Source organism: Oryzias latipes, chromosome 20 (assembly GCF_053564925.1).
Source record: "Oryzias latipes strain Hd-rR chromosome 20, Olatipes_Hd-rR_3.1".
Lineage (NCBI taxonomy): Eukaryota > Metazoa > Chordata > Actinopteri > Beloniformes > Adrianichthyidae > Oryzias > Oryzias latipes.
Genome location: NC_136256.1, coordinates 29978479 through 30005772, shown reverse-complemented (window position 1 = coordinate 30005772; position 27294 = coordinate 29978479). Strand labels below are relative to the sequence as shown.

At 46.4% G+C, this 27294-nt stretch overlaps 1 protein-coding gene across 2 annotated transcripts in view; it reads right to left on the bottom strand.

Annotated features, from left to right (window-relative positions):
* LOC101155308 (collagen alpha-1(XV) chain) overlaps window positions 1-26814 on the bottom strand; it is a 43332-nt gene extending 16518 nt beyond the window's left edge. For both annotated transcript variants that reach the window (XM_011489122.4, XM_011489123.4), the window contains exons 1-7: window positions 26600-26814; window positions 26454-26524; window positions 6559-6806; window positions 6317-6487; window positions 5774-5905; window positions 2566-2640; window positions 805-894 (exon numbers count right to left, since the gene is read on the bottom strand). In XM_011489122.4, the coding sequence (XP_011487424.1) occupies window positions 805-894; window positions 2566-2640; window positions 5774-5905; window positions 6317-6487; window positions 6559-6806; window positions 26454-26524; window positions 26600-26610 (798 nt within the window). In that variant the 5' untranslated portion in view covers window positions 26611-26814. The remainder of the gene's footprint in view (window positions 1-804; window positions 895-2565; window positions 2641-5773; window positions 5906-6316; window positions 6488-6558; window positions 6807-26453; window positions 26525-26599) is intronic.
* Between the last annotated feature and the right edge of the window lie 480 nt (window positions 26815-27294).

Genomic DNA, 27294 nt, shown 5'->3' with positions numbered 1-27294 from the left:
GATTTCAGTCCGTCCTTGAGGGAATGAGCGGGAAATCTCTGCCTCGCATCTGGAAACCTGCGCTGAAAATCACTGATGCTTGACTGATGGCAGCCATTCTGATCCCAGGAGCAACAAGGAGGAGATAATCTGGTTACATGCAGTGAATCTCTTTGAGGAGAGCATTTGTATCAATGGTTCCTTTGGTGAGGCGCTGAGCGTCCAGCAGCGGGGATTACTTCTCTGCAGGGATCAGAGACGATCCGCTAAAGAGCTGCTGTTACTGCAGACGGATCATCTGTCACACGTGAACAACCTTCTAGTGAAGAAATGAGAAAAACGCTGGGATGCCTGAAGTCAAGATTTTGAAGAAAAGTGTGGAACTATGTGTAAATAATGGCAGACATGAGGGGAAGTCACCAAAACCAAAACACTTTCAACTTTTAAAGCCAAAAACAGTCGTCTGTTCTGTGCTTCAGTTCAAGAATTAAGACCTAAATCCCTAATTTTCCAGAGTTTGTGTCTCTGAGGGTTTACATGATGTGAATCTGAACTGCAGGAAAGTCAGAAAAGGCACAAATAATAAGAAAATATTAATTAATTATGAAATATTAATTTGGTTTCAAACCAAATGGTGAAAAATGTTTTTCTGGTTTTCTTTTATTTCGCTTGAACAAACTCCTCTCTGCAACGTTTCTCAGAGAAACGGTGTTTGTCAGATCTGCTCTTCCGCTCTGTGAGCTGCTGCTTCTGAAGGTGATGTGTGCATGTGTGTGCGTGTGTGTGTGTGTGCGTGTGTGTGGGTGTGTGTGCGCGCAGACACACCACATATTCTCGCTCCTCCACCATCTTCTTCACCTCCTCTTTTCCCTCCTCATCCTCAGGACTGTCGTCTCCGCTGCCGTATCCAGAGGCCTGCAGTGAAAAGCATCAAGCAACTTTTTAGAAGATGGAAAAGGTCAGAGGTCATCTGAGGTCAAGCAGTGGGAAAGAAAAGTGAGCAGAAACAGATGAGTTTGGTTCCCACCGCTGCTGAGAGTCAACTTCAAAACTCGCAGATGGAGTTCCTGTTGGATCATTTTTCCAAATCCGGATGGGAAAACATTTGGGGGATTTTTATGGGAGCCGTCGTGTGACGCTGTGCTCTGCAGGAAACAGCCTCCGTTTCCAAACAGTGAAGGAACGAAGCTGCAGGACGACCATCCAAAGAAATCTGAGTTTGTTTGTTTATGTATCTCATCAAACTGTCAAAATGTAGGAAATGTTCAAATTCAGAACTTTGAACTAAACGGCAGACATTCATCTGATGGAAAGAACAATAAAGTTATACAAACTTTATTGTCCGTCCCATTGACAGAAACTCGGTTTTACTGCTCAACATAATAAAACTTACATTTACACTCATGCAAATCTGCTAAACGCTTAAAGGAAAATCTCCTCAAATTCATTCATACATATATATATATATATGAATGGTTACTTCTCTCTGGTTAATATGAGTTTTCTTGACTTGATCTGCAGTTTTTTGGGAGGATTTCTGGGTAAATCTCTTCCACGGCGTGTGATTCATGATTCATGTTAGTTTTTACTGAAACATGAAAGAATACTTTCTGAGGATAATCAATAAGCCTGCAGGCTGAAAAAATCTGCACTTGATCTGATCAGAATGTGAAAACTCTGCTAAACTATCAAATGCAAAAACTCAGTGGATTCTATAAGTTCACCTTTTTCCAGTCCTTTAGTTAATGATCATATTTACTGATGTGTGTTTTTAATGCATCACTGCAAAAATGCTCATTTATGACCATGAGTGATGTTTTCTTCTTACATTTATGTTAGTTTTTCTGAGTTTTTTTTGTATTACTTTTACATTAATGCTTTTCATTATTTCTGTAATGACTTTGATAAATCTGTGTGAACTTTTTCTTGTATTGTTTTCAATCAATGCTTGAAATAAACTAATAAAATCAAACATTGAGATTCCATCTGAAAATGTTTCATGGAGTAAAAACAGACATAAGAGACAGTTAATGATGTTTAGTCTGCTTTAATGTTCTCATGTATTTGAAAACAGATGAACAACATTTGACTGGAAGCTGATGTGGTTACATTTAATTAACTGTTTTCAGATGATTTCTGTTCAGTGATCTGCTGCTGACGGATAGTCGGAATGATTCTGTGGGACAATTAACCCTTGTTCTATCTTAGATGACCCCCCCCCCCCTTATATTGACGTGTTCTTCCTACCATGACAAAGATGGATAAAGGTGGAAAGATTTCATGTAATCCATGGACACCAGTGAAGATCACAAATCATTGAAGAAAAAAGGTTCAGAGCACTGTCTAGTGGGTCTAGATGACCCCACTCCCAATGTTAAAGTGCCTAGAATAGCAGAAGGGTTACAGCAGCTAAACACCAAGAAGACTGAATGTCCCAAACACTGATCAGGTAAAGGCCTCACCTGTTCAAACAGACATGCTAATGAACGTTTGACTGTTAAATGCTGCAGTTCCTGATGCGTCCAGCAGAGGGGGCGACAGTTCCATTGACATTCAGAGCATGTAGAGCAGTGGGTTGTCACTCACATAGGGGTCATCCTCCTCGCACTGGTCGTCCACGGCCGTGGGATCCGACTTCAGCACCAGCTGCTGGATGGAGCCCTGCAAAGGGGCAATGGAGGAAGAGCCGTACATTAATCTGGACCGGTCTGAGTCACAGAAATTCATTAAAACGCAGGAATTCTTTCCCACGCAGCAGCTCTGCCTGCACCCCCACAGCTTCAGGCCCCACGTGATCCCATCATCAGATTCCTGTTAGCTCTCGTGTTGGGTCTGCTCAGGAGGTCCTCTGGGACATTTCAGCCAGAGGTTCTGTTGGGATTCAATCTTTGAAGCAGGCCTTCACAATAGTGTCTGTAGCTCGTTTCACTTTGGACCAAATGTCTGAGGAAGAAAAATCTTTTCCCAGCTTTTCTATAAATATGTGAAGCCTGGTTTTCCTGAAGATGTCAGAACACGGATGGATTCTGTCCAACTGGGAGATTTGCTGCAGGAATTTTCCTTCCTAAGAACTCACAGAGTAGATTCTGTTTCCTCAGACGTTCATAAAAAAGCTAAAAGTCTTGTGTTTGGGAGAGCGGCTGGTCCTGTAAGCACAGCTCTGGTCCTAAAAGCTGAAGGGCCGTCCCGTCTCTGCTGAACTAACGATGATAAGACCAGAAGAGACGACAAACAGCTGTTCTACTGGAACCGCTGGAGGACTCACAGCTGCTGGACTCAAACCAAACCACAATCATCTGTGAAGGAAACATCAAGGAAATCTCTCACAGTTTTTGTAAGAACATTCCTCAGTCTGATCCCACAGAGGAACTTTTCTCAGAAATCCAGCGTCTGTTTAGTTTCCTAAAACACCAACCTGCTGGGTTTTACAGAGGAGCCCTGACAGAAGATGCAAACGTCTCCATGAAGGAGAAGAACTCTCTTCATGAGGAAAAGCTTCATAGAGGCGGATGTTTCCTCTGCTCGCCTCCCTGTCAGATGAGGAGGAACCCATGTGACGTCATGGAAACTTCCCACTCTGTCTTCTGATGAGTCTCGCTGAGGAAGACTGGGACAAAAGCTAGAAGATTACAGTGAAATTCTCCGTTTAACTTCCGGGTTACATTCTCTGGGAGTCCCTTTTCCAGACTGGAGAGTCTCCAGCGTTCTTTTTGGGGGGGGTCTTTGACGTTTTCCTGAAGCTAACACATCTCATTCAGACAAAGTGCTGTGGTTCATGCAGGTGGAGTCCACAGACTGGAACAGATGTCAGAGACGCCTCGAGAAAAGGTTAAGCAATCCTAACGCTCTGCTCCATGTCTGCTTTATTGGCAGTTTCCATGTCGAGGGAAGCTGCTGCCAAAGCAGCAGAGAGCGACTCACTTATCAGGCCTGCCAGAGAGGAATGAGAGCACATTCTGCTGCTGATCCGCCTGCAAACTGCAGGGGCTTCAGCATGAACACCCACGTCTGCAGCATCAGTCAGGAGGACGACTCCATTTCAGCCAGCAGGACAACAGGAAAGCAGCTTTGAATGGGAACAAATGATGCGAAACCTCAGTGCAAACTTTCCTGAACAGAAAACGGGTTTTAACCACCGAGCAAAACAAGCAGCCGCCGCAGAATCTGGTCTTTGCACACAGAAACCTCACAAAGCCCAGCTTTTTGGGAGTGTTGTAATCATTTTCCATGTTAGCTCATATACAGCGATGAGGGAGGGGGCCGCTGCTGCCTTTTCTGCCCGAGGACACGACTGAGCTGCAGGTCCAACGCTGAACAGCTGAACGGACCAGAACCACTGAAGGAGCAGGCAGAGGCGGCGGCCAGGGGACTAATGAAAGACATGGAGACTGTTGGCAGGAGAGACAGCGAGCAAAGCCAAGGCGTCCGTCATGGAGCGACGGACGGGAACGGAGGACAGACAGCTTGGTCTGTAAGGAAACTCAATCTCCGTGTGGTTGGTGTTTTAATCAAAGTCCATCAGAGCCAGAACCTCCCCATAAACCCACAAACTCTTCTCTCATCCCTCAGATGCTCTTGAAACTCTCCTCAAATTTCTGCACTAAAGGCTTAATGAGACGCCTTATTTTCCAGAACCAATCAGCGTCCTCCTTGTTGGACATGGGGGTTGCAATGACCTGGATAAACTCTAACCCGGTTCTTCATGAGGTTTTTCTAGAGGTCGACCTTAAACTTAAATCCTCCTGACGTCACAAAGTTAGAAAACAATTCTTTTTTCATCTTAAACGAATCCTGAAAAATCCTTTCAGCTTCCAAAACGGTGATGTGATGTTAAAAGATGGTGATTTTGTTTTATAGAGAGCCTGAAGACATGAACTAACAACAAGGGTTTGTAAAGATGCTAATGTGGACTCCTGATTCTCCTCTGTTTGCTTAAAACCAACCCAGTAACGGCAAAATCAAGCTGCATCACTGCAAAAGCTTCAAGCTACTCCAAGGTCCGGCTCTTATCTGGAGGGGACATGTGTGGCCTCGCCTTTTATTTTGAAAGTCACTTCCTGTCTGCTCAGACCCACTCAGACCCACTGATCTGACCTGTCTTCACAAAAAGTCTCCATCCTGAAAAATACGGAGTAAACTCATCAGCTGTGTCGACATGCAGACCACGCCCTGGAGAAGGGGCGTGTCCTGTGTAGATGAGACGCCGTATGACGGCTGAGCGTAACCTCCAGCTCCTATAGCGGCCGGAGTCACGCCCCGTTTGACACAATGCTGATAACAGGAAGAGCCGTGTGGAAACACCTCGCTGAGCCTGTGATGTTTGACCTGCGTCGCCTGTTTCCCTTCAGACAACACAAACAGCAGCTGGGAGAGCATGATGGGTCATTTCTGTTACGACAGAAGCTGGCATACCTTCATCCCAAACTGTGCTTGTGAAAGACTGACTGCAGCTTCCATCCCATCATCTCTACCACTGCTGGTTCTGTTCAGGTTCTGCAGATCACAGAGCAGCAGCTCGCCTCCAAACATGTAAATCTCCTCATTTATGAGCTCTCCCAGGACATGTGCTGCCTCTCTCATGATCTCCTGTGGTGATCGTAAAGCTGCCAACTAAAGCTTCTCAAATGTGAGGAAGCAAACCGCCACCCTGTGTCTGTGCAGCCCGTTCTGACTTCAGTGTTCATTTGGACGGCGCTGATCAAAACCCACCGATGTTAGGGAGAAGAAGCATGCTGCCTGACACAAAGCAGAGCCGAGATGACGGCTGGGAAGGGGCTGCACACGGAGGACTTACCACAAACCTGGGAAGCCCAGTTCCACCAGCATTCCCAACGAAGATCCCAGAGCTGGCCTCAAAGGTCAGAGGTCGAGCGCTCCTGGAGAAGGCGACCTTACGGTGTTCTTCACAGTCCATGTAGAGACGCACCTGCAGCAAACGCAGAGACACAACCGGGATGGAGAGCAGCCACAAAGCCTGCAGATAACAACCGTCAGGAAGCACCGGCCCAAAGGAAACACTGCTGCTGCTAGAATGGAAATCCATTCAGACTGGAGTCACATCTTAAAACATCAACCTTTGACCCAAAGAGGGAAGAAAAACTACTAAATAACTTAAATGCACAAAGTCGTAACTCAGCGTAAACCTGCAGAAAAGCAGCTGCAGTTCCACCAGATCCAGTGACCCTCCGACCCATGCATTATGACAAAGAACCGCTCAGTCTAGTGTGGCTGGATCCTCTCCTGATGCTTTAAACACATCTATTAGGTAAACTCTGAGTTGAGGTGGAGCTGCTGCTGTGATGAACCCTCATGCTTCAGACAGGAGCGTCTCTCTCACCTCTGCACCCTTCACGCTCAGAGAAAAGCGTGCCCATCTGCCCGTCAGCTCTCCCATCTTGAAGGAGGCTGCCTCCTGCGTTCCCGGTCCCGCCTCCCGGTCCGTGTAGTACAGCACGATCCTCTGGGAGTCATCCTCCACCGCAGACAGAGCCACGCCCAGCTGCACCGTCTGACACAGGACAACAGTCATCTGTCATTCTAAGATGGGACAAACGGGGAGAAGGATGAGTGACGCCTCACTTTCTGATAAGCATCTGTGATGGCGAACAGCACGCCCCCCTGCCGGGTGGTTGGTTTGGCTGTGACGGTGATGGCAAAGTCCCGGTAGAAGGGGTCAGGGAGGAAGGACTTAGTGAGGCGGCCCACGTTGGCGTCTGGGCCGAAGCTGTAAGCCGGGTAACCCTCAAAGCCAGTGACAAAAGAGACGGAGGGGGGCAGGGGGACGCCGATCAGCTCCGTCAGCTCCAAGGCGCTCTGAGGGCCGCGGCCTACAAAGACAGCAGAACGCGTGAGTGCAGAGGAGGAGGACACGGCTCCCAACACCTTCACCACATGGAGCTGCAAGAAAAGAAAGTTTGACAGACAAAACAAAGACACAGCCTCACTGAGATGCTCTCCATTCCAGTCAATAGGAGGCTTGGTCTTCCTCCCAAGACATTTGGATTCCTCTTCAAAAGCTCACAGAACAGAAAAGTGTTTTTTAATCAAAAACAACAGAAACATTGTCATTTTGAACATTTAGAATCTCAAATCCACACAGAAAAGCCTGAACTACAGCGGACTCCAGACTCTGCATCAGACCAAAGCTGGATTTCAGACCCCCCCCACTATCAAACAGCAGGGGGCAGTACGAGTCATTTTCCTCCAATCCACTCTCTACATCCCTTTTGGGGTCACGGGGTCACCGGTCTGTCACGCCCCCACACGTTAAAGTCACCCAAGTCTTTGTGGGAGGAAGCCGGAGAAAACCTGTGCATGATGAACACACAGAAGGGTCCCAGCCGGGATTCGAACCGGTGAGGTGAGAGCACCGACCAATGCACCGCCGTGCAGCCCGCTCTGCAGAGCTCCTGTCATGGAGCATTCATGTAATCATTCCAGCTCTTCCGTCTGAAACGCCCCCCTCTTTAAGCAGCATTGACAGATTCTCAGTTACATCCCATAAACCTCACTGAGAGACCAAGAAGCCCCCCCATAGTGCAGTCATGGCTGAACTCTCCTTTGTTTGGACCGTCAGTCTCCCAGAAATCCTCCAAGCTTCCCAGGAGTGCCAGACTGTTTGTGCAAAAACCGCCGTGCCCTTTGCACAACACCCTGCCCCCCCCCACACACACACCGACACACACCCACACCGACACACACCCACACCAACACACCGACACACACCAACACAGACACACACCTGGTTCTCCTTAATGGGAAGACCCCAGGAACAATGGTCTGTTCTTTCCCTGCGTTTGGGCAGCAGGTTGTGCGTCTGGCATCTGGAAGGCATTAGGTCGCACTAACACGAGCTGCACAGTGGCGGCTCCCGCAAATTACACTCACCGCGTGGCGCGTGCTCGTGCCTGGGGGGTGGGGGGCAGATTCCCCAAAATCAGAAGGAGTGGGTTCTGTGCCATAGAGTCTGCATATGGAGCCGGGCTGCCCGTGTGCACGAGTGTGAGGCTGTTAAAGTTTACTCCCTGGAACAGACTTCTACCTCCAGCTCCTAATCAGACGGAAGCTCCTGCAGTTCAGAACGCCGTGATGAAGACTCACTGCAGCTGCATGGAGCCGTTCTGGAAGAAAACCACACCTGTGGATTTTCAGGTGAAGATGGGCGTGACTGATGATGGCTTTGCCTGTCCGTCCTGGGGGAGGATCCCTCCTTCATGTGGACACCGCTGAGGTTTCTTCGTTTTTCAGGAATCCGTTTTTCAGGATTTTCTGAATCAGTTTTTCCTCACAGAGGAGGAGGGTCTAAGGCCAGAGATGCCAGTCTAGTTTAGAATCTTTCTATTGAATTGTGTGCATTCATGATGATGTTTTACCCTACATTTATCCACACAAAGCCCATCGAGACGACTGCTGTTGTGATTTTGGGCTATACAAATACAATTGAATTGAATTGATGAGAAAACTCCTGATCCTCTCCTGACCAAAATAAATCTGCAAATACATCAGAATTGATGCAAAGCATCTCCAAACTTCCTCCAGCTGTCCTCTGACCCACTTCTGATTCCAGAAAAAGACGTTTTGGAATCAAAACGAACACTTTACTGTTAGAGGCCTCGTCTCCAGCCAGAGGTCATGGAAATAACCTTAGCTCAGCTCGTCACTTCGCTCCGTCTCCTGGCCAGCTGTGACATCACTGCAGCTGTTCCTCCACTGAGTCACAGCTGAACAGCCAGATAGAAACCATGAAGAGATGGAGACGGGTCCAAGGGAAATAAGTCACTTCTGAATGTCTTCATCTGCAGACATGAAGTTCTCTAGCTTTCCCCTCCATCTGCTCTGGAACAGAGGAGAACAAAAGCACGGAACTCGCTGTCTGAGGCGAAACACTGCCTCAGTTAAGTCGACTCCGTTTGCTGAGAGGATGACCTGCTGCAGTCATGCTGCAGTCGCCGGCTGCAGTCATGCTGCAGTCGCTGGCTGCAGTCGCCGGCTGCAGTCATGCTGCAGTCGCTGGCTGCAGTCATGCTGCAGTTGCTGGCTGCAGTCGCCGGCTGCAGTCATGCTGCAGTCGGAATGGAATAGAATGGAATGGAATGGAATGGAATGGAATGGAAGCATCCTTTTAACTCCACCCACTTCATCCTCCACAGTCTTTTTCAGACTAAAGAAAAACACATCTGTGCTGTACTGGCAGAAAAATTAACCAGCTAGTAACTGTTGACAACTGGGATTTTCAAAATAAAGGGATCAAGTAAAAAGTTGTTTTGCACTGAAAACTCTGCAGTTCAGGAATAACCAAGAGGCTGTTCAGGTGAGCAAAACACTCCAGGATGAAACTCTGCTCGGAGTCCAGGTGCACCTTAAAGCAGGTTTGAAAGACCTGTTGTGTTTGGATTCAGACAGAAATGTGTCGGTGATGACGGATGGAGGCGTGTCTTCCTGTCTGGAGCTGGTCTGAGGTCCAAGGCGCTGAGGATGGATTATTTCATTTCATTACAAGCTGCAGACTGATCAGCTATTTAGTAACACTGTAATGTTCTGCAAACATGTATCCTTTCACAATAAAAGCTCATCCATCCCAGTTTGTCTGCATGTTTAGGGACAATACATGAAAACACAGAAACGTGATTCCAGCATGTATGAATGACCCCCCACTGTCACAGTATATGAACCACAAGGAGTTTTCACTTTATACACCAATTTTACTGAGGATGTATTCAACAAATGTCATTTGACTCTTCATCCAAAACCAGAACTGATCCTCTTCACCTCCTGAAGTTAGGAACTCAAACCAGAAGAACCAAAGGATCCAAAAACCAGACTATTGTTCTCACAGCAAGCAGCTGCTGAAGTTCATGTTCTAAAGTACGTTTACAGATAATAAAGCTGAGCTCTCCCTCTGAACATCATTAGCAGAATGTTTTTGTTCAGCCAATCTCCTTCAGTTTGTGAGGAGAATAATTCTCCTCAAGCTGATGGAGAAATGTCCAGGTTTGACTTCATGATGCAGAACCGCCATGTTTTGATCTCAACAGCACAGCCGCAAACAAAAACCAACAAGTACACAAAAACCCTCACAGTAAATCCAGAACAACAATCCAGCAGACGGGCTCAGGCAGCTTCTCAGAACTATTTTCCTCCAAAACAGTCGCTTTGTGGCTGATTCTGCCGCGTCTATTGATCCCAGATGGTGAAGTCACCTTACTGGAGCAGATCAACCACACATGGAGGGAAAAACCCGGCAGACTTTGGTTCCTGGGCTTCTCTTTGTGTTCTCCCAGAGCAGCAGAAAGCTGAAAAATCCTCACGAGGATTTTCCTCTGAAGTATCTGTGCTGACAGCTGTGGAGTCGGCTCCTGGAGGCTCACGTCGGGGATGTTTGCACACATCAATGCGGTCCTTCATACATGCAGAGCTGCAGGCTGTGAAGGAACCCGTGCAGCTCTAAGAGACAGCAGTGTTCTCCGCTTGCTCTGGACTTCAGCAGGACCGGAGCTTTTATTTACGTCACCTGGAGAAGACTTTACACGTCAAAGGAGTCCTTCAGGCCTGTCATGGATGTAAGTAGAGAACATTGACGGTTCCGTCAGCTCTCCGTTAGGATGACGCGTCTGCAGACGGTTCCACCATTATCCAGAGCATCCTGACTGTATCACTGGTGAGGGGGCTGCTCAGGGTCAGCCCGGGTGGGGGGACATTACAGGAAGTGATGTCACAGCAGGAAGCACAGAGTCATGAAGGACACTTTCTCTATACTGTTTACATGTTTAACCCCTCTGTTGTAATAAAAATATTAATCATACATTTCATATTTAAAATGAATTATTCTGAGCACTCAAGGTCGCCGTACATGTACAGTGAATAAAATGGTACACAGTACCTCGTTTATTTGCTCTACAGTCAGACCCATGTCCTCGGTTAACCCCGGCTCAGGGCAGCTGTGGAAAACAGCAAACTCAGCATCCTGCAGGAGCTCAGATTTTTGTGGCTTGAGATAGAAAGTCCCATGTGAGGAGAAAAACGGGAAAACAGTCAATGCAATTAGTCCTAATTAGTAATTCCCCAAAAGTTCAGTATTTCAAGGAATTCCACTAAAGCTAAAGCTCTCATGATCCCACAGGAAGGTCTGGATGCAGATGAAAAGGACGACGAGTCGGAGAACTGAGATCCTTTAGCAGTTTGATCCCATCAGCAGATTAATAAAGTGTTTTCCTTTCAGCATTTCTGACCAAACGGCTCACCAACCATGACTGAAAAGACACAAGTCCTGCACAAATAGTCCCACTTCCACATCAAAAACCTGCAGGATCCGATCTTCCTGATCCATTTAAACTTATCTGATTCCGTCCTCAAATCAGGTTGAAACTGAAGTTTTGGCCAAAACACACAAGAAGCTGCAGCCGAAACCCAACAGCAGCGTTTTCTCTGGCTGTCTGCCCTCTGAAGGTCGATTTCATGGACGGCGCTGAGAGCTTCACCTCCACATCTGAGATCCTCACAAACCACCAGCACCTTCACTCATCTCAACCTTTACCTTTCTGAGAGCATTCCAGCAGCAGTCCCTGAAGAGAATTAGGTTAAAGAGGAAGATTTGGTGTCAAAATAAGGGAACAAACATTCTTCAGGATGTGTATCAGCAGCTGCAGCCTACACTGATGCGTTAATGCAGACGCTTGAGATGCTGAGGAAACGACAGGAAGCTCTACGTTCAGCAGATGCCCCCCCATGTCCACCCAGACTTCCAGGTTTTTAGCTCTTCTGCTGCCTCCGGCATGAAGGACATCCTTCACAGATACAGAAAACAGGACGGATTTTCCCATAAAACCAGGTTTTACAGCACAGCCAGAGTTTGTCAAACGAAAAACTACACCTACATTGGTGTTAACAGTGTGAGCTATTGTTGTCATGGAGACAAAAACCTGCCACAGGTAAAACACCGTGTCATGTTGAAGTCAGACTGCATTTCAGTTCTGACGCTGATGGAGAAGACATTTTAATTGTGTAGTTAGTTGTTTAGTTGTCAATCCTGCTCCTTTCATGCCAGCGTTTACCGCCATCACTGCATTCCTACGCATGTTTCTGTAGAGCACGCTCACAAAGCCCCTTCTTTGCTGCAGGAGCCGCTGGCCTGACATTCGGGTCTTCCTGCACAGAAAGGGCAGCATGTGGAACCTGTGGGTGGCGTGCAGCTGGTGGTTCTCGGGGTCACGCGGTGCGTGTGCTGCCATCACACAGCCAGAGAGATGAAATGATGTTCTGCAGACACCAGCCACCATCACGGGAGAACCGGCTGCACCGAGCCGATCAGATTCTCTGATGAAGTTCAATCCTGCGCCGTGAACGCCAACAAAGAGCTCATTGTCACGCAGACATGCAGCTTTAAGAGAAGCATCTCTCAGCTCTGACTTCCACCGCCGACGTACAACAGGAGCTTTATGTGTGATGGTAAAGTGAGGACTGGATGGAGGTAAAAAGGCCGAGCGTCCTGCAGAGTGCATTCTTGTGTTTGGTCCAAGATTCACCAAGGGGGCGGGGCTTCATGTTCCTCAGCCAAATGGGTTGGTTTCTTCTCTGCCGGTGGTCTGATGTCCAGCTAACCCGTGTTAACGTCCTCACTTCCACCTTCACTGAAAGGCTCAGACCTCCAGAAAATCCTGGGACAGTTTAAAGGATTTCAGGATTCTCCGTTTGGCAGAAACCGAACACTTTCCAACAGCAGACACACTGAATCAGTGGTTCCAGGAGAAGGCGGCCTCTGAATGAGCTCATCAGGCTGTGAGGATCTCTCTACCAAACAAACACCTTCCCAGTTTCAACTGATCCCCTTAAACTCAAGTTCTTTCTCTTTAAAATGTCAATTCTGGCCACAGAAAAAGAAAAATGGTCAGAGAAGTTTGTGCAGAATCATGGACTAGTGTGCACAAAGCTTGGTGTCCATATAAGCCGACAGCCTGAACAGGAGCCGATTCCCTGATAAACACTCGTCACTCACTATATTGACCTGGTTAAGCTACATTTACCTGGTTTAAGCTACATTTACCTGGTTGAAGCTACATTGACCTGGTTAAAGCTACATTGACCTGGTTTAAGGTACATTTACCTGGTTAAAGCTACATTTACCTGGTTTAAGCTACATTGACCTGGTTAAGCTACATTTACCTGGTTCAGCTACATTTACCTGGTTAAAGCTACATTTACCTGGTTAAAGCTACATTTACCTGGTTTAAGCTACATTGACCTGGTTTAAGCTACATTTACCTGGTTAAAGCTACATTTACCTGGTTTAAGCTACATTTACCTGGTTTAAGCTACATTTACCTGGTTCAGCTACATTTACCTGGTTAAAGCTACATTTACCTGGTTAAAGCTACATTTACCTGGTTTAAGCTACATTGACCTGGTTAAGCTACATTTACCTGGTTAAAGCTACATTTACCTGGTTTAAGCTACATTTACCTGGTTAAAGCTACATTGACCTGGTTAAGCTACATTTACCTGGTTCAGCTACATTTACCTGGTTAAAGCTACATTTACCTGGTTTAAGCTACATTTACCTGGTTTAAGCTACATTGACCTGGTTAAGCTACATTGACCTGGTTTAAGCTACATTTACCTGGTTTAAGCTACATTGACCTGGTTAAGCTACATTTACCTGGTTCAGCTACATTTACCTGGTTAAAGCTACATTTACCTGGTTTAAGCTACATTTACCTGGTTTAAGCTACATTGACCTGGTTAAGCTACATTGACCTGGTTTAAGCTACATTTACCTGGTTTAAGCTACATTGACCTGGTTTAAGCTACATTTACCTGGTTTAAGGTACATTGACCTGGTTAAAGCTACATTTACCTGGTTAAAGCTACATTTACCTGGTTCAGCTACATTTACCTGGTTTAAGCTACATTGACCTGGTTAAAGCTACATTTACCTGGTTTAAGCTAAATTTACCTGGTTTAAGCTACATTTACCTGGTTTAAGCTACATTTACCTGGTTTAAGCTACATTTACCTGGTTAAAGCTACATTTACCTGGTTTAAGCTACATTTACCTGGTTTAAGCTACATTGACCTGGTTAAGCTACATTGACCTGGTTTAAGCTACATTTACCTGGTTTAAGCTACATTGACCTGGTTTAAGCTACATTTACCTGGTTTAAGGTACATTGACCTGGTTAAAGCTACATTTACCTGGTTAAAGCTACATTTACCTGGTTCAGCTACATTTACCTGGTTTAAGCTACATTGACCTGGTTAAAGCTACATTTACCTGGTTTAAGCTACATTTACCTGGTTTAAGCTACATTGACCTGGTTAAAGCTACATTTACCTGGTTAAAGCTACATTTACCTGGTTTAAGCTACATTTACCTGGTTTAAGCTACATTGACCTGGTTTATGCTACATTGACCTGGTTAAGCTACATTTACCTGGTTCAGCTACATTTACGTGGTTAAAGCTACATTTACCTGGTTTAAGCTACATTTACCTGGTTTAAGCTACATTGACCTGGTTAAGCTACATTGACCTGGTTTAAGCTACATTTACCTAGTTTAAGCTACATTGACCTGGTTTAAGCTACATTTACCTGGTTAAAGCTACATTTACCTGGTTTAAGCTACATTTACCTGGTTAAAGCTACATTTACCTGGTTCAGCTACATTTACCTGGTTAAAGCTACATTTACCTGGTTAAAGCTACATTTACCTGGTTAAAGCTACATTGACCTGGTTAAGCTACATTTACCTGGTTCAGCTACATTTACCTGGTTAAAGCTACATTTACCTGGTTAAAGCTACATTTACCTGGTTTAAGCTACATTTACCTGGTTTAAGCTACATTGACCTGGTTAAAGCTACATTGACCTGGTTAAGCTACATTTACCTGGTTAAAGCTACATTTACCTGGTTTAAGCTACATTGACCTGGTTAAGCTACATTTACCTGGTTCAGCTACATTTACCTGGTTAAAGCTACATTTACCTGGTTTAAGCTACATTGACCTGGTTTAAGCTACATTTACCTGGTTAAAGCTACATTTACCTGGTTTAAGCTACATTTACCTGGTTAAAGCTACATTTACCTGGTTCAGCTACATTTACCTGGTTAAAGCTACATTTACCTGGTTAAAGCTACATTTACCTGGTTTAAGCTACATTGACCTGGTTTAAGCTACATTTACCTGGTTTAAGCTACATTGACCTGGTTTAAGCTACATTTACCTGGTTGAAGCTACATTGACCTGGTTAAAGCTACATTGACCTGGTTTAAGGTACATTGACCTGGTTAAGCTACATTGACCTGGTTTAAGGTACATTGACCTGGTTAAAGCTACATTTACCTGGTTAAAGCTACATTTACCTGGTTAAAGCTACATTTACCTGGTTGAAGCTACATTGACCTGGTTAAGCTACATTTACTTGGTTAAGCTACATTTACCTGGTTGAAGTTACATTTACCTGGTTCAGCTACATTTACCTGGTTCAGCTACATTTACCTAGTTAAAGCTACATTTACCTGGTTAAACCTACATTGACCTGGTTGAAGCTATATTTACCTGGTTGAAGCTACATTGACCTGGTTTAAGCTACATTTACCTGGTTGAAGCTACATTGACCTGGTTAAGCTACATTTACCTGGCTCAGCTACATTTACCTGGTTGAAGTTACATTTACCTGGTTCAGCTACATTTACCTGGTTGAAGCTACATTAACCTGGTTAAAGCTACATTTACCTGGTTAAACCTACATTGACCTGGTTGAAGCTATATTTACCTGGTTGAAGCTACATTGACCTGGTTTAAGCTACATTGACCTGGTTAAAGCTACATTGACCTGGTTGAAGTTACATTTACCTGGCTCAGCTACATTTACCTGGTTGAAGCTACATTAACCTGGTTAAAGCTACATTTACCTGGTTAAACCTACATTGACCTGGTTGAAGCTATATTTACCTGGTTGAAGCTACATTAACCTGGTTAAAGCTACATTGACCTGGTTAAAGCTACATTGACCTGGTTTAAGCTACATTTACCTGGTTCAGCTACATTTACCTGGTTGAAGCTACATTAACCTGGTTTAGGCTACATTTACCTGGTTAAGGAATCAAAACATCAAGGATTCTCAGAAGTGTGTTAGAAATCCACCTGTAACCTGAAGAATGTCTCCAGATGAAACATGTTTCACTTTTTGGGCTTTTGTTTTGGAATGAGCTCAGACAAAGCAGCAGCAGGCTAACCCTAAAAAACAAATTCTCTGAAATAATGAATCTGGCCACCAACTGACTCAAACACCACAGTTCTCCTCTCATGCAGGAACAGTGATGAAGAAAGCCTCCTCATCACTGAGGACACCCCCCCGCCCGATCCCTCCTTCTGCTGCCATCAGGCTGGAGATCTAGAACCCTGCTGGTTGGTTTGGGAGAACTGAATCAACTGCAGCTCACAGTACTGTGAGACCAGGATGCCGTTTGGAGAAAAGAAGCTCAAATTCTCAGCAGAAACACAGTGTTGAGCATGGTGGTGGTGGAAGGCTGATCATCTGGTCTTCACGGGGAACCTCCATTTGTTTCCTCCTCTGAAAGTCCAGTCCGTTGCTGAGCGCCGTCCTGATGATGGCGGTTTCATTTCTGTCCCAATGTGCAGAGACTCTGTTTGTCTGATTAAGTTCCCTTGAGGCAGAGCTTCCATCTTTCACTCGTCGACATCTTTGCATCGCGTGATCACTCTTTCAGAGCAGTGCTTGTGCTCTACCAGTCTGTTGTGGCCAGCACTTGTCGGTGGTCTGCTGGGGGGGGCAGCATGGCAGCCAGTGACACAGAGAGACTGAACAAACTGAGTAGAAGGGCAGGCTCTGTAATCAGGTGCAAAATGGACCCATTTGAAGCTGTGATGGAGAGGAGGACTTTGAATAAGCTCGTATCCATCAGGATAATCCTGAGCATCCTCTCTATCCTCTACTTGGCGGTCAGAAGAGCTCCTTTTCCAAGAGGCTGAGGCTTCGCCTTCACGCCAACCACTACAGGAGACCATTCCTACCTCACTCCATCGGACTCTAGAACTCATCATCCATTTGCCATAGATGAACTCATTGATGTCTGTTTTTCTAGAGCTGTTATCTAAACTGATTGTTTTCCTGATTGTCAATCATTGTTTGTTTGTTTGTACTGAGCCTGAATGCGGACACTGCAACAACCCAATTTCCCAAGCTGGGATCAAAAAAGTATCTTCATCTGATCTGACCTGATCTGATCTGATCTGATCTGAACTTATCTGAACTGATCTTATCTTATCTCATCTTAAATCACCAAACAGCTAAGCATTGCTTTTGTTTCAGGCATTTGAGTCAAGGGTTTTCAGATTTGCACAGTAGACCTAACCTGCAGTTCTGATGAGTTCAGGATCAGTTCAAGATGGGAAAAATGATCAAAACTCGCCAACGTCAACAATCAAACTGCAGCACATTTTTCATTTCAGTGAAGTACAGCAGCAGAACCTGAAGTCTGGAGTGGTTTTCTTTAAGTGCGGCGTAAACGGCGTGATGTTTCCGTTTACTGCACGCAGAGGCCTCTGTGTAACCAGCTGGAGGAACTTCACTCTGACCTAAGTGTCAGAAAAATAATGAACCTGTAAAAAATAGGACAGTCCAAACCTGTCTTTCAGAAAGCAATAAAAGCTTGAATAGAGATGCCAGAACAAAAGCATTTCTCACCCAAAAACTCCATAAAATGTGGAATCTTTGGACTTTTCTGTGGTTTCTGTCAGAAGAAGAAAGATTTGGAAACATGAGAGAAGGAGAAGAAGTGATCAAAAAGACACATGGATGGACATGAAAACAGGTATCAACTTGACACGTTTACCTGAGGGCCAGTGAAGGATTAACATGTGTAACTGAGCATGCTCCATGACCAGCTAATGCACAGCAGCTCCTAAAGAAATCCCCTTGGAGCCCTCCCCCTTTTTCCACAGAGGATTTATGGACAGATGAAGGTTCAGCGTGTTTGTAGTCATCACACTAGATACTTTTGGACGGGGAGGGGGGTCTGAGTGATCCCATCTGCTTTGGCTCTGCTCTCTGAGAAGTTCACTACAACTTGAAGACCCAGACGTGAGCCAAACCATTAACCCTCCAGTCCATTCACCCCTTTCAGGGAGCCCCCCCCCAGCTGAAACAGCGGCGGGGGGGGGGGGGGGGGGGGGGGTGCTCAGCCAGCCTGACTCATCCTAAAGTGGCCTGGATGATCCAAGCACCAGGGGGAGTGGATTGCTGCAACTTAAGCAACGTTTTCCCTTCAACTGTGTCTCTGGGGCCGTGTGAAGGTGGAGCATGATGGGAAAAAAATCACCTCCCAGGGATTTTTATCACGGTTGTTGGTTTCCTTCAGGTGGAGAAGGACAGAATGTGCACAAAAACCCAGTTCAGACATCAGACTCTAACCAGAGTTTCTTCTCTGACACGTCTCCGTTCAAAGTGGACCGTTGTTTGATTTTTGGAAGGTTGGCGCATCGTGACGGTGTCTGTGGGGGCGTGGCCACACTTAACGCTACAGTTATGGTCTCCCAGAGCAGGCTCATGTGTCTACATTTTAGGTGAGTCTAAAACCGCATCTCAGAGCCGTTCTGACAGGAACCAACAGGCAAGACACGTTTCCACCTGAGTACAGCGTTCCCTCGTGATGTCACGGTTCACCTGGCGCCGGATTTTCTTCAGCATCATTTTGCATGATTTTTTTTGGGTCTTTAGCGACCATTGTTTTCTGCATCCTGATTGGCTGACACATTTGAGTCTGAACTCAGCCGATTGATCATTTTTCTAAATGAGCCTTTGTGTTTCTAACCCCCCCGTGTTTCTGCTGAATGCAGATCTTTGGTAAAAGTCTCCACTTCATGGCTGAATGTTGCTCCTAACCACAGCTGGAACATGTTTACATGCCAGTAAAGTTTTACAGGCAAAGTTTGAACTTTTAACTCCAACAGAAAGTAAACCTCTCTGTTGTTCTGAAGCAGGACTGTTCCGCTCCAGCACTGAAGTCACTCTCATTCAGAGACAAATCTGTCCCAGCAGTCCTTCCACTGATCCTCCGGTCCACCACTTCCCTGTCCTGCAGAGACTGCTGCTGGCATCACCAGTCGGGTCAGAACCAGGTTCAGCCCGTTTCAGTTTCGTGTCTCCAGAATGTTTGATCTCTGCGCAGCAAAGAGGACAGTTGGAGGTTTTCCTCCAACGTCTGAGCATAAAGGTTAGTTTATCCTGCAAAGGACACAGGATCACAGAGGACTGTAAGGCGGGGATGGCTCCCCAGGAGAACAACAGAACCAAAGAAACCCAGGAGGACAGCTCAGCCCGTCCTGCTCAGCCCTCTGATTCTGCTGGGTCTGTCAGACAAATGTGATGAAGATGATGCAGCAGATGGAAGACTGGAGGACAGAGACGCATTCACCTCTGAGCTCCTCTTCCAGCATGAAGTCAGGTCAGTGGGGGTCTCCATCCCAGCTGATGCTGCAGAGACGACCCTCCGACAAAAGCCACTTTTCAAAGCGGATAAATGATGGAGCAGAACCAAAAACCTGAAAGCTTTTGGAAAATTGATCTGTTTTCCTTTCTGGGGGGGGGGGAGGTGAAAGCTTTTAGGTTAAACCCCCAACCCATAAGTCTGGTGGTGCCTGAAGCAGAGACTGATGACAGATGTGACCAGTTCCTGCCCCTGTTAAAGCCCCCCCCGTCAGACCGACGCTCACTAAAGGATCGACTAAGAACTCGGTTTGGGTTCACCTCATGACCTTCAGGCTGAAATCCTTCTGGATCAGACCAGTGGTTTTCTTTTGGCAGACGTCCAGCACGTCTCATAGAAATGTGGCAAATTTATAGCCAAAAATGATAAATTCATTTTATTTACGTCCATAAAGTCCTTATTCAATTTCACTTGTGATTCGATGAGAAATCGTTCCTTTTTTTGGTGGCGTCAGCGAATCAAACAGAGCCAGTTTTATGAGCACTGTCCTCGCCTTTGGCGTTCTGGACGCGTTTATCTGACATGCAGATTAGCACCTCCTAATCTGTAATTACGGTCGACACGGTCTGTGAACCCAGCAGAGACCCCCGAAGGCTCAGGGTGGGGTCCCAAACAAAGACCCACTGAAGGGATTATCTCTAAAAGCTAGAAGGGAAATGAACATTTGTGGGAGTTTGCATCTTTCCTTGCCCAAAGAGTTAAAACAATACAAGAATGGTCACATCCTGAAATGTTAAAGCGCTTCATTATTGTTGGAAAAACACGTCTAGTAACATTTCATTGTTGAAAAGTTCTGCAAAGCTGTTTGCTCAACAACCTCCATGCTCAAATCTGTTTCTCATTTGTCCAGCGTCTCTGCAGAACTGTTCGAGCATGACACAATGCTTCACATAAAACCAGGATGCATGATGGGTAACACTGCCTGGATCTACCTGCTTTAATGATCGTCACGGCGGATAATGCTCCATGTGGTGATGGTGGCCCCTCCAGCCAGAAAAAAACAAAAAACCTGCCCAGAAACAAACTTACAAAGACAAAAGAAGAGCCAGAGGTGAAGATCTGCATCCAGAAATTCCCACAGAGCAATTATGGAGCATATGTGAGTCCTGAGTTATTGTCCCTGCAGCTCCTCTGGGCTTCATTCTGCAGAATAAAGGCCCACACACACGTGGGCCATGGCTCCAACTGGTGGGATTAATCTGCATCTTTGGCTGAACAAGTTTGGAAATCACCAGCAGAGAAACACTCCCAAAAAAGTTTTTAAAAGCGCTCCCAACAAGCATGAAACTGGATCGGCTGTTGAAATGAGTCTCTGACGGATCAGGAAGAGGAGGGGGACAAAGCCTGACAGATGAAGGGGCAGCAGACCATGAGGTTTGCTGTTTACTCGCCACAGGCAGAGAAACAAAAAGGTAAGTTGAGACCAAACTGTTGAGTCAATTTGTGTTGCTGCCTTCAGGAAATGAATGGAAGGTTTGCTGACAAACAGCCGCTGCAGAGCAGATGACTGTGCATGCAAACACAGACGGCACCGCTGGAACCTCCCCGGGAACCATGTGTGAGACAACAGAGCCTTCAGTTCTCCTTTACGGCCCAGAGCACCAACCCAACGGCAGCAACAATGCCATGCATCGTGTGTTCTACAAACGGCTCTGATCACAGAGAAACCACCCAGACCTGGAGGGAAGAAGAGACAAACGAAGGAGGAAATGAAAAGTTTGGGTTTCTGAAATGTAAGGTTCCAAGTGTGAGAATGTTCAGTCGGGTTAAAAACTGCAGTCATGGGAGCCGACAACAGTCATCCACACAGTCATCAATACCTTCATCAAGCGATCTGAGACAAAGGGTTCTCTGATCCAGAGGCCAGATCTTCACTAAACCTCTGAAGGTCCCCAACCATCCGTATGGAGCTGCTTCTTCTGAAGCTCCTGTGCTGAGCACCGACCCGTCCTCTCCCTCTGTGCGCTCCTAAACCGAGACCGGGGTGTTTCTGCTCCATCTTTCCGCCTCTCCACCCTGAAGTTCCATGTTTTCATCCACCCAGCCTGTGTGGAGCAAAGCCAGGAAGCTGGCCGCTCCCAGGAAAATAAACGCTCCACTTTAGGCCACTTCAAGTTACAGTAAACTGCAGCCTGAAGCAGAGCTGGTGACAATGTTGAGGGGGAAATGGGGGTGGGGGGCGACTCCCATGCTGTCATAGGTCTCATATTTTATGAAGTATAATGAAGTTATTGTACGGAACCCGCGCTGCGGTTCTGTTCAAGGCAGTAAACCATGTCTCTGTGCTGATCCAACACTCAACCACAGACTGGCTTCAGTCCCAGCTGTTCTCCCTGTGGTGTGTGTGGATGGTTGTCACTACAGACCGTTAAACCACAGCTCCGCCACTTTACAATCAACGTGATGAAGTCGTCTGATGATGGGCGGAACCACCGTTTGGATGAAGGGCTCATGCTGGTTAAAGCAGCAGCTCTCCCAGTGCTGGACGGTGGACGGCGGCTGGTTTTCAGGCCAACGACCCGCCGCCGTTCTGTCCAGTCAAGTTCCTCAAGAAGATCAGAAAACCTTTGAGTTTGTCGGTTCTCCTTCAGACACAGACGGCAGGAGATGTTGGACCATCCTGTCACATGTGACTTGAAAAGTCCAAAAGCTAGAAGTCTGATGATGACTTGGTTCACATGTAAACAATCGAGGAAAATGATAAACACAAAGAAAATGGAAGAATTTTAAATCGTCTCTTTAAATCAAAGGAAACATTGGACAGAAACTAAAGAGCAGTGGATGGAAACTTAAAGGATTTACTGTAAAAAGGCTTTTGGTTTGTCAAAATGAACCCTCAGTTGATTCTGGAGGGTCTTCCTGTGGTCACCACATTTGAAGGAAGTTCTTCCTCTCCCTTTGAGGAGCCTTTTAAAGGTTTAATGACAGAGGACAAACAATCAAGAGCACACAAAGGGGGTCAAAGTGACATGTGGCATCGCACCTTTGTCCCCCACAGGGAAACATTCCTATACTTAACACATCCTGTCTTTGTGCTCCAGTTACAGGCTTTGAAGAGTCTCATTTGTCTCCCCGTCACACCAAGAGCTCCACTTTAAATAACCGCCTTTTTGTCCAGGACGAGTTTAGCCGGCTGAGTTCCTGTTTACCATCCAGAGGAACGTCCTGGGCTGGCGTCTTGTGTCAGAGTCTGCAGGTCGAAGGTCTTATGGGCAGAGCAGAGACCCAGAAACAGACGTCTTGTAAAGCCAAACATCAGTAAACGTTCCTTTAACCATAATCTGGATGAAAACGCTGAAAGTAAAACCTGGATTCTGCTCAACAATCTTCTGTTCCTGACACGGGAAAAGGTCAAAAGCTGCTTTTCCAATAAGATGGAAACAGTAGACAAACTGTCAAAAACCATAAAAACAAAACCTATCGAGGTCGATTCTCTTATTTCATGTCCATCAGATAATTCCTAACAACAATAAAGTGTCTGATGAATGTCTTTAATGTAAACATTTACTAGAAAGCGGAATAAAAACCACCCCTCTCTGTTTGAAACATAAATACTGATGAGTCCAAACCAGCATCTGCTCTGCTTTACTCCCTCATTCGCCAAACATTTAGTGGTTGTCATGGTAACCCCGCCTCCTCTTTCTTTGGCATCATCTTTGATGATTGAGAATTACAGATTTTTTTTCTTAAAAATCCGACCAAAGAGTTCCTGAAAAACAGGACTGATTGAGTTATGTGAACTTTTTTCAAATGAAGCGCTTTGGGAAACTTTCAAAGTCTCCAGTCTTGCTTTTTACAGTGATTGTCTGTGAACTCACAGCTGGAAAGAAGGTTTTTACTCGGCATGAGAACTTCTGCCTCCAAGCATGTTTCACTGAAGCAACACCGACGATGTCGTCCTAGCTGCAAACCGAGCAGAGACTCCTGAAGTCAAACTGAAGACTTAATGGATGTAGGAGGAATTAAGGAACACCTTTATGAACAAAAACACATCTGTGTCTGAACGCTATTATGGAAATAGGAATCTTAAAATATTTCCACAGAAATCTCACAAAAGTCTGTCTTCATCCTATGAACCCAAATAAGCCGTTTTCCTACATTTTGATTAGATGGACGACGCCTTCCATGGACTCATGAGGCCTCATTAGAGCAGCTCAGTCCTTCAGACTGATGAGGCTCCACTGATCATCTGTTCCCTCAAAGACAAACTCTGAACCTTCAAGCCTTAAATAACAGAAAGGCTTCTTCCCTGCCACCGTGGATCCACTAACATTTCTGATGGTATTTGATAAATAAATACTGACAGATACGTGTCTATGATGGAATCATGAAACTCAGAATTATTCAGTTATTTCTGTTTAGTGTTTCTCATTATGGTAACAAATCAATTTCCCACTGTGGGATCAATAAAAAGGTCTGTTCATCGCCTCTTTTTGCTTTAGAGTTTGACCTCCTGAGTCTTCCTGCATGAAAGCTGTGGTCCAGAGAGTATCAGGAGAGCGTTCCCATTTGGACGGAGACTAAAACTTCATCTGCTGACCCTCAGAAAAACACAAATGCTGCCTTTGCTAAAGTCACACAACAAAGTTGGCTGCAGTTTGGTTCCAGCTGCTTCGTTTTGGGATCATTCGCTTCCATGATGTTCCTCTGTGACTCAAGACATTCCTGTTCAGACCTGCTTCATATTAGAATCATTCTGTCATTCATCACAAACAAAATGTTGATCGTCTACACGATAAAGCTTTTTCAACCTCTTGATCAGAGGAACCAACAGAATTGTCCTCATCTTCATCGTCTCTAACCAGCAGCTGTGTTCACGTCGTCTGAGATCATGAAGAGCTCGCCTAAAGAGGTGACATGTGTACAGCAGCTGCAGAACCAGCTCTTGGTTTGGGGGCGTGGCTAACGAAACGGCAAGACGGCTTCAACTCGGCTGAACAGAATCATGTTGAGTTATTGTTTCACCGGAACCTTCTGCCGTGAATGGAAACATGCTTGATCGAAACTGAACCGCTCAGATGACGCAGCAGGAAGCTGCACGGCTTCCATCAGGCTCCAACTGAGCGCGCTCAGTCCTCCATAAGTGCTACATGTGAACACGTTTAACATTAGAAGAAAACAGGAAAAAGAGCTGTCAGGTATAGATATGCATCATACTAGAACCTTCCCATGTCAGAGTCTAAAGGACACCAGTAAGTATCAACAAAGACTCTTTCCTGAATGTGTGAGAACCATGAGATCGGCAGAACCTCAGCAGAACTCAGGTTCTTTAGGACCAACACAGTGCCGGAGAAGGGTTCTGGAGAAAACAACAGCCGTTCTCAGGGACATCTGAAGAAATGAGACGAACAGAGCTGAGGAACAGCAGGAACCTTTTCTAGAGAGGAAACTGCAGATGCTCCTGCCAAACAGGATTTACACATCGACCCAACTGGATTCTGTCAGCTGGATGGTGGGATTACTGGAGTCGTCTGAACTTAAAGAACGCCAGCGTTCTCGAAGTTGCTTTTCTCCAATGACTTTTATTTTTTAGAAGTAAAGTTAGCATCCGAGCTACAGCAAACACGTAACTGAAGCCTCGAAGCAGTGAAGCTTTCTGATTAAACTTTATGATTCAAACTTTTTCATGATTGCAAACTGACTTCAAATAAGTTTTCTCTGAATCCAAATACCCAAGGCTGCTTTAGTTGTTCTCATCCTTTCATTTGGTTCTGATTCTGTTTTTTCCATTTGTTTACTCATTGTTTAACTTTCTCATCTCTTTGCCTTTTTTACTTTATTAGTCACTACTCAACACTTCAGGGAAGAGTTCCAACTGAGTCAGAACCCGCACTGATGGAGCATGGGTCCAGCACCGGAGCCCAGAGCCGCATTTCACACTGAGGATCAGAACGGCTTCTGAAATCAGGCTTAGAAAGGTGAAATTACCATGGCAACAAGTCTGTTTTGTAGAACATTTACAGCCTGCAGCCTGGAAATATTTGTCCCCGGTGCCTTCTATCTGGCCCGCCTTCCAGCATGAGCGCTCACATTCTCTCCCCCTTGGAAAGTGAGTCATTGTGAGTGTGGCAAACACACAAACATCCTCAGCAGCATCGACAGAAACAGAGCCCCCCTCCTCAGGAGCACGTCTTTCATGCATCGTTTCCATAGAAACGGGCCTGAATGGAGGTTTCGATAAGAGTCGTTCCCATCAGATCACATTCCACTGATGTCACCAGAGGAAGACCGCTCTCCAGGTTGGCCTGATAAGATGCTCTAATAATGTTTGGAGAGCTCTGCCCTTTTGCCCCGGGGGGTCATGGGTCATGGGCACTCATGAGGGTCAGTCTCGCACACATCTCCAGCACCAGCGCTGTGCTCCGGCCGCTTCTCCTGAGCCTGGCGGTTCCTGTCCACATCCCTCTGTGAGCCTCTGCGGCGCTGCCAAAGGAAAGCGGCTCTTCTGTCAGAGATAATTGGGAACACGTTGAGCGTCCTCGTGGAGAACGGACACGGAAACCTTCGCAGAAGCAGCAAAACGTGACGCTCGGACTGCTGCAGGAAAGTGTCGACTCAGGAGTGAGGCCGTTCCGGGTCTCTGGTGCATTCATGCACATCACCGCCTCTGTTCTCCTCCACAAAAGGTGGAATGTGCAGCGGTTCTGGACTCAGTCCAGATCCCCCAGGAGGAGGTCATCGCCTAAACGGGGGCCTCATTTTAAGTACGGCTTAAAAAAAACTGACCTGACTCTCTCAGGACTTCCCCAAGATCTGTGCTGAATCAGAGAATCCTCCTCCTGGAGGGGGTCGATTAGAAAGAGGAGCGGGAATTGAACCACAGCCAGAGGAGCAGAGTGAGTTCCGAGCTTAAAACACGCAGCAGCTGAACCATCTAGAATACCGCTTCTGCAAAACCCATGTCAACAAACCACGTGGTTCTGATCAGACCGATCCGTATCCATCTGAACTCTGACAAAAGCCCACGTACCGTCCAGCAGCTGATGGGCCGAGCAGAACCACAGGACCAGCAGAGATAGTCCAAAGAACCAGGGCGGACCGCTGCACCAAAGCAGAAGCGCAGAGTGAGACAAATGAGACAGCGAATGAGGAGACAGCAGAGAGAGTTTCTTTTACCGGGACGTCATCTTCTCTGGTGGGGGGTTCAATTCCACACTACCAACTTTCCCTGCTCATGTGTGGCTGTGACAGAGAGACAGATGGAGCTCACTCTGCCTCTTTCCCACTCCACACTCCAAGGCTTTCCTCCTCCTCCTCCTCCTCCTCCTCCTCGTCTCCTCCTCCTCTCCTCCCCCCCTCCTCCTCCCCCTCTAGTTTCCAGTCAAACAAAGGCAGCTTCAGTGTGTCCAGAGTCAAGGGGCCCTCACAAAGTTGTAATCTGACTCCTGAGCATCCCTCCACGGACCACCGATTTCTAATGCAGCCGCCCCCCTCCCTCTGACAAACATCACAGCCTCAGAAACAAATTAACACACCCTAGAGAAGTCTTCCTCCCGCTTTACCCTCCTCCTCTTCCCGCGTGGCCTTGACGGCTCAGGATCTGTGGCATCCGAGGCATTTTTCCACAAGTGCAGGGAGGAGGACGGTCAGAGAGAGAGCCGCCCCCCCAAATCAAAAGTCCCTCTGCAGACAGACCATGTCTGTCAGCCATCAAAACCTTCTCCTTTACATTCACTGAAACATTTGGGTCACATTCATGAAAATCAGACAGAAGCGGAGCGTCCCGCCGCCATTTCCTCGGCTCCGTCAGCGGCGGTTTGCATTTCAAAGCACCGTCAGGCCTAACCCTAACCCTGAACCTTATGTCTCCA